The following is a 12,700-nucleotide window of genomic DNA, read 5'->3' as shown; positions in this document are numbered from 1 at the left end:
ACTCCCGAAGTCCTCAGTTGTGTCTTTGTGTCTTCCATTTTTGTTACTCCTCTGTGAACCCTAGACCCCTCCGTGCTCCTTCTCTCTTCTTCATGGGGCCATAACAATGGTAACATAATGAGAGCGGTGGGTCTATTTAATTCCAAGAAGGATTATTTTGTGTTTCATTTATAGACTATGGGAAGCCAACCAAGTGAGAAAAGGATGATATGTGAATTTGTATCGTCGTTTACAGTGGTGATACATTTTATTAAATAGAGATGGTGATTGGTTCAAGGAGTGACCAACAGATAATCACAAATGGCAGAATACCATGCTGAGAAAGCAGTCTGTGGACAAATCCCTCAGTGAGTCAGTTGTCATAACTGATATTATCTTCCCCTGTAACATCATTGCCAACTTCATTGGAAAATTTTAAAAGACTGATTACCTCTCTTCTCTACTTTAAAAATGATATATTTAATTGATAAAAGTCTAGGAATAACTTCCTTGGTGGTTAAGAGAAGCCAACTCACGCATCTTGTCCCTGGCAATGGCATCAAGGATAGGAAACCTGTTGTTTTTAGCTCTACCCATGTCCTTGTATTCTCACAATTCCCAATCTGGAATTTTCTAGTCTCTGCAATTGTACATGTCTTGTTGTACATGGAATGTGCATGTTAATGTTTTTAATGAAATGATCATTACTTGTATGAAAAAAATCTTGTCTTAAAACCATTCTGATGTCATTAGTATGCCAATAATGAGAAGATCGCAAGTAGAAATATGACTTTCATGCCATAAGCAATTATTATTATTTTTGATAAGTATGCCATAAGCAATTATTATTATTTTTGATAAGTATGCCATAAGCAATTATGGCTGGAGCAAGATTTCTAATTTTGTTTTCTTGATAAAGCTTCATTAATAAGAATTAGCTGACATTTTTTAATAAGTGGAGTTAGCTGTTACTGATAAAAAAAGTGTGGAGTAAGCTGTCAAAATTAGGGCTGCCTACTTCATTTTGGTGCAAAACAAATAGCAATCAACGAATGGTATAGATATTTGTTGATGTGCTCCCAACCTCAAACTCAAGGAAAATTAACAGGGGAAAAAAGAGACTAGATACTAGTTGAGACCACCACAAAGCACAACATCGGTTTTCTTGTTGCTCATTTGTTTACTACAATACACGAGGAGTAGGGAATATGAATAGAGAATATCTTGCCTCAACCCCTCTAGAGCTACTATGGTCCCACTGTGCTATCAATACACAATATGGAGCAATTGAAAAATAGGTGATTTAGTTTATGTCATGTGTAATATTATTGCATCTTCACTTTGGTAATGCCCAGAAAACAAACATGGACCTTTTTGTGCTTGGAGAGGGTTAAAGTGGCAGCCCACAAATGGCAAAAGTTTGAAGTTCATTTGCCTCATTTGGTATTTTTGGAGGGAAATGAACAAAAACCATTTTGAGGATTGAGAACAAATGTTGGAGGAGCTGAAAACTTTCTTTTCACTACTCTCTTCATTTGGACATCTGCCATAGACTTTAATCAGCTTTACTTTCATGATTGTCTTGTATGTTTTTCTATTTTTAACTCTCTGTTCTTCTGGTAAACATCCTAGGTACCCAAATTGCCACTTTTGCTTTTTTAAATGAAATTTATTACCGATCAAACATTATTATTGTGTCTTAAGTTTGTAGCTTAATAATCTAAAGATGTTTGTCTAGGTTTTTGCCATTATGCTAAATGTTTTTCTGGTAAACATCCTAAGTACCCAAATTACCTCTTTTGCTCTTTTAAATGAAATTGATTACCAATCAAACATTATTATTGTGTCTTAAGTTTGGAGCTTAATAATCTAAAGATGTTTGTCTAGGTTTTTGCCATTATGCTAAATGTTTTAGTGGAGTGTTTTTATTTTGTTGGGGAAAAAAGCTGGAACTAATATTTGTAGATCATCATTGGTTCCTTGGTAAAAGAGTTAAATAGACTTTTTGAATAGAAGCTACTCTATTTGTCGTTAAGGTGAGAAAGTACAATGATTGTCTGATTTGATTCTCTCATGGACTATAGATATGCTGTTGTCTTTTTCTCAAGATTTTATATTCTAACCGTATGTTGTTCATCTCTCATTTTTACATTTACTTGTAGGTCAGAGCACAGAATATTCAAGTAGGTAATATTCTATGGATCCGGGAGAATGATGAAGTACCCTGTGATCTTGTTTTGCTTGGTACTTCAGATCCACAGGGTGTTTGCTATATAGAGGTAAACCCACTGCTCCATATATCATTCTAGGGGAGAGCTTGCTTAGGTCAAAGTCATAAGTACATGATCTTTTCAATTTTTGATTTTGTTAACAACAGTAAAAATGTCCTATGAAAAGTGTTCCTCGACTATAGAAAGTACATCAGGAAATGAAGATAGAATATCACCACATCTTCAAGCAAGCTCGATAGTGAGTTATGTTTGTAGAATTCTGTTCAACCTTTGATTTGGCCTGTTTTAGAGTAATGAAGTAGGTTTAAATTTAAAGATATAACGACCCAAGGAAGACCCAAGTCACATCGGGGCCTATGCAACAAAAGGACTAGTCAATGTTACAATCGGGGACCCTTGGAATCATTATAAGGGAAAGAGCTTCTCCTTCCGAAGTAATCCACCATCCTATACACAATCCTGGATATTAGAATCTTCTTTAATCTCAACATCATCTTTTTCAAGACTATTTCTTTGGACAATAGCTATAGATTTCACTGGCCTTAATGTTCATGTAACACCCCTTTGCGTAGGTCAACAATGTTATATGCATTTGTAAGCTTACAGCCATTTAAGAGATTCAACATCATAATAGTACCACTTTATTGAATCACAAAACTAGCTTGGCATAGCAAAATTTCGTAAAATGAAGACAAGAACATAGTAATGTAAGACAAGAACATAAAACTAGCTTGGAAACGAAAAAATTTCCAGACCCTCCATTCTGGAAATTTTTGGTGTTCTCCTTGCTTCAATGGTTTTCTGCTATTGTACTTAATGGAGGGTCTGCTCATGAGTTTTTGTTTTCGTTTTATGCTTCTAGATTGTAATTAGGTGTTTATTTTGTATACTTCCTGTGTACATGAGTTCGCCTATTTCATTCGATGAATGAAAGTGTCTTTCTTACTTATAAAGAAAAAAACATAGTAATGTAAGCATAAACTGGTCCTATGTGGCAATAAAAGCTCTAAGACTCCGAAAAATAAATATACTCCTAGTCCTCTTGCTCGGTGTCCGCGCCATAATCATCTAGGACATTAAAACATAAAAAAAATGAGTCGAAGACTCAGTAAATAGCACATCATACTGTAAACGTAATTTAACTTAACTTTAGGCTTGGCTTTGAAAACTGTCATGGCACGCACACATACACACATATATATGTAGCAAATGGATCATTCAACAGTAACTTAGGTAGAATTTAAGAAGTAATCTTGGCAATTCCTGTAACATGGATGAGTGAATGATTTGACTTCATGCATCTAATACATTTCATGCATGAGTTGTTAATCTTGTCTTTCACTTGCATAACGGCCATCATAACATTTTTTTTTTATTGGCACTGTGTGTTCGGGAACGGTGTCCTGACTAATCTTGGGGGTGCATAGGCCCTCTGTAAGGAGTTTCCGGCAAGCGTTTTTTTGATTCGCACCGGGTGTTCGGGAACAGTGTTCTGACTAATCTAGGGGGTGTACAGGCCCTCAACAAGGAGTTTCCCGCAAGTGCACATTGGGTAATTCCATGGAAAAATCCCCCAGTCCGATGGCCCCTAAAGATTGTTTGCACCCAAGGGGATTTGAACCTTAGACCTGAGGGGAGCATACCCCCAATCCTAAGGCCTTTACCACTTGAGCCATCATAACATATGTGCATTGGTCCAATTGTTGTTGATTGCATAAATCATAGCATAAAATATGGTGGACTACACTTGGGTTTGTGGCTTGCACATCCGCCCATAACATAAGGCCAATCATTAAAGCTTACTTATTGTTCACATGACTTCTTTCTTATCTTATCATGATGCAGGTGAACATTTTGACTTCATGGTTTTAATGGCATGTCATACTCATATGCATGGCATAGCACTAAACATGGCATATTAACATAAGCTTGTTCATTGTGACATGGCATCCACTTATGGCAATCGATAAGCATAACATAACATAAGAGTGATTTTCATAACATAGCATTCATTCTAAACAAACAACCAAAACAGCATATCATACATAATTGCATCCACAAGCACATTGTCATAATTCATCGAGCGTTCATAAAAAGGGACTAACATTGAATATGGCTGTACATAACATAGGTAAAAAACACTTCTTCACACAAACAGAATAGTTACAGGACACCTGAATGTTATGATCATGCCACTTACCTTATCTCCTTAGCTTTGAGAATCAACTAAACACATAAATCATGCACCTATTAAGTTACATACATATCCCATATTAATTTCAACTCAAACTCTTAATATTGACTAAGATATGAACCTACACCCTATAGCGTTGCTTGCTGTCTACCTAGTGATAGTGAGCAAAACTAGCCTTGGGTCATGCATTCTACTCTTGAGTTTAATTACATGCTTTGTATGTATGTGTGGATATGCCCTTATGATTTTTGGTAAGTTAGAATGCATGTAAATCTCAAAACAGTGGCTGTTTTTCCACTTGGGGTTGCTGACAGAAACATGTTTTTGATGTATTATAAGGGATTCATGAGCATTTTGGTAAAAACATATGCTAACATGTCTTGGGTATGCACATGTTTAAAACAATTTTCTTCCTAGTCACTAGCTGCTGTGTGTTTATCATACAGCAGTGAACTAATCAAACATGATATGCCAATATGCAAGAAATCATGGCTCAATGAATGATTGATCATGTTTATGCTCTATATGGCTGAAATTTCTACCTTCAATAAAAATCTGGTTTTACGCAACTATGTAACATTTTACATGCAGTAATTGGGTGTCATGCATGTGCTTTAAATGTTTTCCTTACCTCTAAACATGTCAAGCATGAAAATCCATGACTTTACTAGATGTGTGATATTGCTGTGCTGCTGTCAGGCTCCCGACATCATGTATTTTGTGTGTGCCATGGCTATGATGTCAAAGTAGTATGTATAGGAATCTCTCATGCATGTTTCTAAGCCTCTATACATGTAGTACTAGGTAGGGGTGGGGTTCTAAGGTCTGTCTGATTCTTATTGCTTCTAAAAGTTGGGTATTTCTCACCTTTTCCAACCCGAGGTGGAGTTGGAGGAAGTCCTTGGCTGCCTCAACAACAGCTGTGTCCCTGCAATGCCACTAAGGTGTGAGTTCTAAGTCCAAACTTCCATAATATAACAGAGGGATTTTTCTAATGCTTAAGACAAGGAAGTTTTGATGTATGGAAGATAAGTCCTTACCTAACTTGCAGCAGAGTTTAGGAGGTTCCCTTTAAGTGTTTTGGTGGAGAGAACTTGAGAAAGAGGGCTGTGGAAAGGCAATATACTATGAGAGACATCATAGAATTCGAATTACCTAGAGAGGGTAAGAAATACTCACTTGAAATTGCTATCACCGTGCCTATTTCATAGGCTTAATGGTATGTTCCTGATTATGGCAGCCTAGGGTGGCAGAGGGTACGGCACAATGGCGGTAGCAGCCTTGAGAATCCTTTAACAATTTGATGATATGAAACTTAGTGGAGTGTATAGAGTTTCCCCTAAGGAAGTGGGGCTGCACAAGTGTGTATGTATGGGGCTGCCTCTGGTTTGCTAATAGGCTTAGGAGGCTGCCAGGGTTAGAGTTTCACTTAGGGAGAGATTTCAAGAGTCAACTTCCTTCGTAATTAGTCCTAAAATCTTGGCAGCCTCTTCCCTAATTTACTCCCGTGCTAATAAGAATGAAGTCTTACCTAATGCATTCAGGAAATTCGAAATCCTGCTGCTCAACAGATTTTGGAAACTCCCCAGGTCCTGTTTCCTGCAATAAAACATGTAAATACCTTCCGTATTTAAGTAAGGAAAGTTTGAGAGCTTAGGATTGCTAGTAGTCCTGAAATCTGAAATTTTAAGTGGGGGAAATGATTCCATAAATGTGTCAAATATTTTAAATTAACTCGGGCACCACAAACTGTCCAGTGGGCTCGACACAAGCCTGTTAACCCTATTCACTCACTTCTATGCATAATTAAAAGCCCAAACATCTATAAAATCAAACAATAGCAATATTAAAAAATTAAATCACAGAAATTTAATCAAATACGATAAATCTGGCCATTGGGCCATAGTTGAAGGTCAGCCCAAGCTTTGAATCTAATGCTTGGGGGTGATGACTTCCTTGTATCTATTTCCTTTTCTTCTTAGTTAGGTGGTTACTCTTGTATACATCATGTGTACTCGGACTTCGCCTAGACTTTCATTCTTGATAAAATTATTACAAAAAAAAAAAATCCGAATGACCTCGTCAGGCTGGTCCATATGGGTGGCATGGCTCTAGTCCCATATTTTCTGGTAGGTTTAGCTCCAGTACCATTTCTAACAACCCATGGAAGACCTGAACCACATCTAGTCTCATGCTTTGAAAGGACTACTCAATGTTACAATCGAAGCTCCTTGGAATTCATTGTGAAGCGCAAGAGCTTCTCCTTTCCAAGCAGTGGAATACCATTCACCACCCACCTTTATATACACAATTTGAGCTATCACCAAAAAAAATTCAAGAATGACTACAGCTTGAAGTCCTTGTTAAGCAAGTTATGAGTTATATCTCTTCATATTAATTGCACACAAAAATTCTTCAAGTATATTCAATCCTAATTCTAGTTCCAAACATGAGACAAATGTCTAAAACAAAAACCCAGCTGCTTAGTGCCTAATTTTGTTTTAAAAGAGGCATGAATGAATCTAGTTAATCTGATTACTGATACTAGCCAGAGTAATCACATATTGCTTTAAATCTTGGTGATGATTAATCTGGTACATCATAATGCCTGGTTGTTTCGGATTATACTTCTATCCAAATACTGATGAAGTCCGCTTATAGATTCTCCTTAATGTTGAGAGCTTCTAGGTCTTGTAAGATTAACTTATTTCTCTTGGGTCATGAGTGTATCATTCTCCACAAATGGCAAGGAAACAGTTTGCTGGTTGTTTATTTGGCCATATTATCAGTATTCTCGTTGTAACATTTCGGTGATGTTACATTTCTAGAGCATTTATTTGCACGATAATTGCTTTTTTGATCTGATTAAGAACCTATATGAATGGCTTATTGGTTTAATTTTGATTGACGAGGTCATAGCTAAATGTATACAAGTATGATTGAATTGGAAATTGGGCGTGTTTTGGGCTGAGCTAAGAATCATCCAAAGTCAACCTGAATTAAATTTGGAGCAAGTCAAAATGAAGCTCGGGGTGGGATTAGGGGTGGAAATTCGTGTTCGAGGGTCATGTCAAATCATGAGTATTAGACCGGCCCGTTTAATTAAATGGCTAGATCCTAAAACCCGACCCGTTTAATTAGTGTGGGGGGGGGGGGGGGGGGGGGGGGGGGGGGGGGGGGGGGGGGGGGGGGGGGGGCACGACATGACCCACTTAACCCGTTTCGTAATTAACTTTTATTGGACTCACGCAGGGGTAGCCCAAGTGGTTAGGGCAAACTTGTGTGCATGAGCTCCATGTCATAGGTTTGATTCCCCCTGGGATCAAATTGCGATTTAAATGGGAGGCCATAGTAGTGGGTTGCTGTGCTAGTCTCCCCAGGAGTTTAGGTTCCATGTGTAAGTTGTAAGGGCTTTGTTGTGAGGTGGTTCCCCTGTTATAAAAAAAGGTAATTAACTTTTATTGGGTTAACTTGGACACAACCGTTTAAACTTGTTTAACCCATTCCTTATAAATGAGTTGAGCTGACTCATATATTTATTTTTTAATCCAATTAATATAATTTCAAATATAATACAAGGATGACTATATAAATAATTTACAATTACATCTGGATTCATGATCAATATCCAATAATAGATAAGAAAATTAATATTTTCATAAAATAAAATTACATATAAACAAAAAAAGTTAAATAGTTTGAGATCTAACATAGTCAAATTCTAATATTAATATCACATATTCCCAGCTACAACAAAAGACATATAAGACTAAACGTTTATAAAATTTAAAAATAGAATTTATTTGTATTATACGGGTTGATTGCGGGTTTCGTGGGTTGACCCACAATTGACCTGTTTATTAATTGTGTCTTATCATATTAACCCGTTTTGACCTATACCCATTTATATCAAACCCAAACCCTTTTATTTCGTGTTGTGTTTGTGTCAGGCTCACAGGTTGTCATATATTGCCACCCCTAGGTGGGATTGTGTTCTTCATTTTGGTTTATGGCCTGGCTTTTAGGGATCCTTTTTTTTGTGTTGTTTATCACGATTGATCTGTAGTTCAAGTACATTCTTCTAAAAAACTCATATTCCTTAAAACTTTTAAGTCTAACTGCGTGAAGTCCTTGTATATTATTTTGTAAAGGATGCTAGCATTGGAGATCCTTGTTGGTTGGGACTTGTTTGAGCATGTCAAGGGTCTGATGGTGTGATATGTTTTACAGACTGCTGCCCTAGATGGTGAAACTGATTTGAAGACAAGGATTCTACCCCCTGCTTGCATGGGAATAGATTATGAACTATTGCACAAGATCAAGGCAGGTTTCTTGTAACTTATTATAGATGGAAGATTTGTTGGTAATTTACTCTCTTATTGCAAAGTTAGTAATTTAAATGTTCTTTTCTCCCACTCTGTTTTACAGGGTGTTATTGAGTGTCCTGGTCCAGATAGAGACATTAGAAGATTTGATGCAAATCTTCGGTTGTTTCCCCCATTTCTTGATAATGATTTGTGCCCTTTAACAATTAAAAACACAATTCTTCAGTCATGTTACTTGCGGAATACAGAGTGGGCTTGTGGAGTAGCTGTCTACACTGGTATGTATAAGAAATTTTAAGGTCATAGCAATCAACATACTAGGATGTTTCACTTTCTCACACACACTCACAGAACCTACTATGTTGTTTCTCATGTGCCTCTTATTTTTTATTTTGTAATTTATTTCCCTTTAAAAATTAGGAAAATGAAAGCATTAAGCAAAGGGTCAAAGTGATTATTTTCATTCGCTTGATATTTTCTACTTTTGACAAAGATGGGGGAGCAAAATAAGCATGTAATACAAAAAGCTCACTGGTTATAAGTTCTTTGCCTGGGACTATCGGAGTCGGATAAATTTGAAGTTGACTTAATCTAGTTTTGTTTTGCATAGGAACTGTAGAATTGGCTGGGGGTTGGTGGTTTAGGCTTGCTTCATCCTTCTATTCTTGGTTGTAAGTGGCCATTTAGATTAATGATGCAATATGGGCAGAATTACTATGCCCAACTGTGTACTAGGATAGAATTGAGTCCAGTAAATTTGTGGTGGATTCTAAAGACTTTGGTAGAAAAGCTTCAGATCAGACCTAAGGGGGAATACTTGCTATGTCCTGACATAATTGCCAAATACCTGTTGTATTCAAAACATTCTTCAGTGGATGGAAATATTACTTGATTTTGGACAAGAATGTGGATGTATATGTTTTGTTAACAGGGTGTCTATGAGGAAAATAATACTGATTACAGGTAACTTAGTGTAAAGGATACCTGGTGCCAATAAAAAAAAAAAACTTAGTGTAAAGGATACTGATTCTTTCTCCTATTATTATGTGAGTCGTTAAAAAGACTGAGCAAAATAGTCCCAAATAAAAGAATAAAAGGACTAAGGTGGCTGGTTGCTGTGTTTTGTTGACCTGTGGGATGCTGCAAAAACACAACGTCTAAAACACTTAAACTTGTATGGAATTTAATATTTCGCCTACCCTGGGCTCTAGTTAGTGCCAACATGGAAAATGCATTTTCTTTTAATATCTGAAGAAGTTTGGATTTATTTAACATTAGATGTATGCGACATCTAGATAATTTAAAATTCACTAGTGGTGTATGGAACAAGATCTGAACCCCATGAGTTGCCATGATGTTGTTCAAGGCAGTTGTACCAATTGCTGGATTTGTAACTTCTACATATTCTATTTCTCAGGCAATGAAACCAAGCTGGGTATGAGTAGGGGGATACCCAAACCAAAGCTCACAGCTGTGGATGCCGTGATTGACAAGTTGACTGGAGCTATTTTTGTTTTCCAGATCGTGGTGGTTATTGTTCTAGGCATAGCTGGCAATGTCTGGAAGGATACAGAAGCAAGGAGGGTACGTCAAAACTAAGCTCGTGTTTCTTATGCGGTTAAAGTTCTTTGATGTGTGAAAAAAAGAGTAAAAGTTCTTTGATGGGCATGTGATGCAATTCTTGGATAAGAGTTTATGTTTTCTAGGATATGTGGAATTTTTCTTTCTTGGCCACCTAGCATTTCTATTGTTCAGAGTAGCAATCTAATCAAACCTTTCTCACCCAATTGAAGACTTTTTGCAGATAGCAAGCTTCATAGCTACTGCTTGTTGGTTAGCCACTTATTGGAGTCTTTCCTAGTCACCTTGCCTTTGATGTTTCAAATAGTGTTGGAAAATAGTGTGTACAGGAATGCATTTTCACCTGAAATTATGCATGCTGATTATCCATGTAAAAGGGATGACTGAATGTAGCATGCTCCATCATTTTCCAGCATTGAAATGAATTCTATTGGCTTATATCGTAGAGCTTCTTTCTATTTTAATATCTTTTGTTTTGGGAGTTGAGTGTTGGGTCCATCTAAATCTGATATAACCTAAGTAAAAATAATTATTTGAAATTTAATTGAGATGGTTAAAAGTTGAACAGATAAAATTCAAACAATGGAATTCTAAGCTATATTTGGCGAGTCATGTCCAAGTATCTGTACCCATTTTTGTATCCTTATCCCCTTGTCTGTTGTGAACATTAGATGAGTCAGACACAAACAGGTACCTACACCCGACACACATACCCAAGGCGATATTACAGAGAATCAAAGTGAACTGGTTTGTCCTCTGCATGTTGACACAATCTCAAAAGATATAATCACCTTGACTTAACATTTATTGTTTTTCTTGTTGATTTTTGTTTGTGAGGAAATCCCGTTTTCCAATTCTTCTTTTATGCATTCTTATTTTTATTGTTTTGTCAATTTAATTTCCTTTATTACATATGATTCATTCATTATTCAGGACCACATTGTCCTTTGTATACTTGAACCTGAGTTTCTTGATGAGTTTTTATACTTACTCTTTTCACGTATAGAACTGTTACATTCAAACATTTGCCCACCTTTTTGGTGTTCTTTTTTTTTTTTTTTTTTTTTTTTTTGGTTGTAGCAATGGTACGTACATTATCCGATGGAAGGTCCATGGTTTGAACTATTGGTTATTCCTCTTCGCTTTGAGCTTCTTTGTTCTATAATGATTCCCATATCAATTAAGGTAAGCTGTTGCACGTGATTTTAACAATCTTAGATTATTTATATTGTCATCATTTGGTCTGTCCTATTTCAATTGTTATTTTAATACATAATTGAATTGAGAATGAGAGCTAATGGGAAGAAGTAATTAAATTTTTGCAAAAAACCTTAATGATGAAGGACCTTATAAAATCTTGATTTGTAGTAGAACTTTAGGAGAGGTCCTCAGATTGCATATTTGCTTAATAGTGCTAGATAAATAAAGAGAGCTTCTGTTCATGACTTTTTGTCATCACTTTCCGCTTCTTAAAATGTATATAGGTGTTTGATTTTGTATACTTCCTGTGTACATTGGCATCCCCTATTTCATTCGATTTAATAAAATTGTCTTTCTTACCTATCAAAAATAAAATAAAATAAAGGAAGACCATGATACTAGCTTGCAAATTGTCATTTATCAAAATTTTTCTCTATGCAGTTATGGTTGATTTAGCGATTATTTTCTTGATGATTATGATTTTGATATAGACGTGAAGTACAGCAATTACTAGCTATATGAAAAACTGAGCTGTTTATTTCTGGCAGGTATCTCTGGATCTTGTGAAGAGCTTATATGCTAAATTTATTGATTGGGATTACAAGATGATTGACCGAGAAACTGGTACTCCATCCCATGCTGCAAAGTAAGTGATTTGGGTAAAAGTTCAGCAATATGAAAAATGATTTGGGACGAAGTCAAGTATATGAAAAATGTGGTTATTTTGCTAATATCTTTAAGAGGTTTTTGTTATATGTGGCAGTACAGCAATAAGTGAGGACCTGGGACAAGTTGAGTACATTTTAACTGATAAAACTGGTACTCTAACTGAAAACAAAATGATCTTTAGAAGGTGTTGTATCAATGGAGTTTTCTACGGGAGTGAGAGCGGGGATGCATTGAAAGGTTTGGGTTCTAACTTTGCAGTAATGAGCTTTTCCTTCTTGTCTGTTACAATGTACTTGCTGCATTTCAAACTTCTCAATATTACTCTTGGATACGCAACCTTTTAGCCATTGGGGATGTCTTATAATTGAATCTCCTGCATGGAGTCATGTCTGAAAGAGTTGAATACTGTTTCAGAATAGAACAAAACACAGGCTGTTTCTCTTCAAATTACAGCCAAATTTTGTTTTTTCTTTTCTTTCGTAATTAGAAAGTCTATTCACAAAGGTGATTTTTTTTTTTAA

At 36.2% G+C, this 12,700-nt stretch overlaps 1 protein-coding gene across 7 annotated transcripts in view; it reads left to right on the top strand.

The window, feature by feature from the left end:
* LOC121250260 (phospholipid-transporting ATPase 2-like) overlaps positions 1 to 12,700 on the top strand; it is a 59,635-nt gene that overhangs the window by 14,893 nt on the left and 32,042 nt on the right. For all 7 annotated transcript variants that reach the window (XR_005937739.1, XM_041149320.1, XM_041149317.1 and 4 more), the window contains 7 exons: positions 2,142 to 2,258; positions 8,635 to 8,727; positions 8,833 to 9,007; positions 10,147 to 10,313; positions 11,391 to 11,495; positions 12,059 to 12,156; positions 12,274 to 12,416. Coding sequence is in view for 6 of the 7 variants with exons in the window: in XM_041149320.1 (XP_041005254.1) it covers positions 2,142 to 2,258; positions 8,635 to 8,727; positions 8,833 to 9,007; positions 10,147 to 10,313; positions 11,391 to 11,495; positions 12,059 to 12,156; positions 12,274 to 12,416 (898 nt within the window). In the remaining variant the exon portion in view is untranslated. The remainder of the gene's footprint in view (positions 1 to 2,141; positions 2,259 to 8,634; positions 8,728 to 8,832; positions 9,008 to 10,146; positions 10,314 to 11,390; positions 11,496 to 12,058; positions 12,157 to 12,273; positions 12,417 to 12,700) is intronic.

Source organism: Juglans microcarpa x Juglans regia, chromosome 2D, assembly GCF_004785595.1.
Source record: "Juglans microcarpa x Juglans regia isolate MS1-56 chromosome 2D, Jm3101_v1.0, whole genome shotgun sequence".
NCBI classification, from domain to species: Eukaryota; Viridiplantae; Streptophyta; class Magnoliopsida; order Fagales; family Juglandaceae; genus Juglans; species Juglans microcarpa x Juglans regia.
Note: the sequence above shows the minus strand (reverse complement) of the source record. Positions and strands in the feature narration are given on the sequence as shown.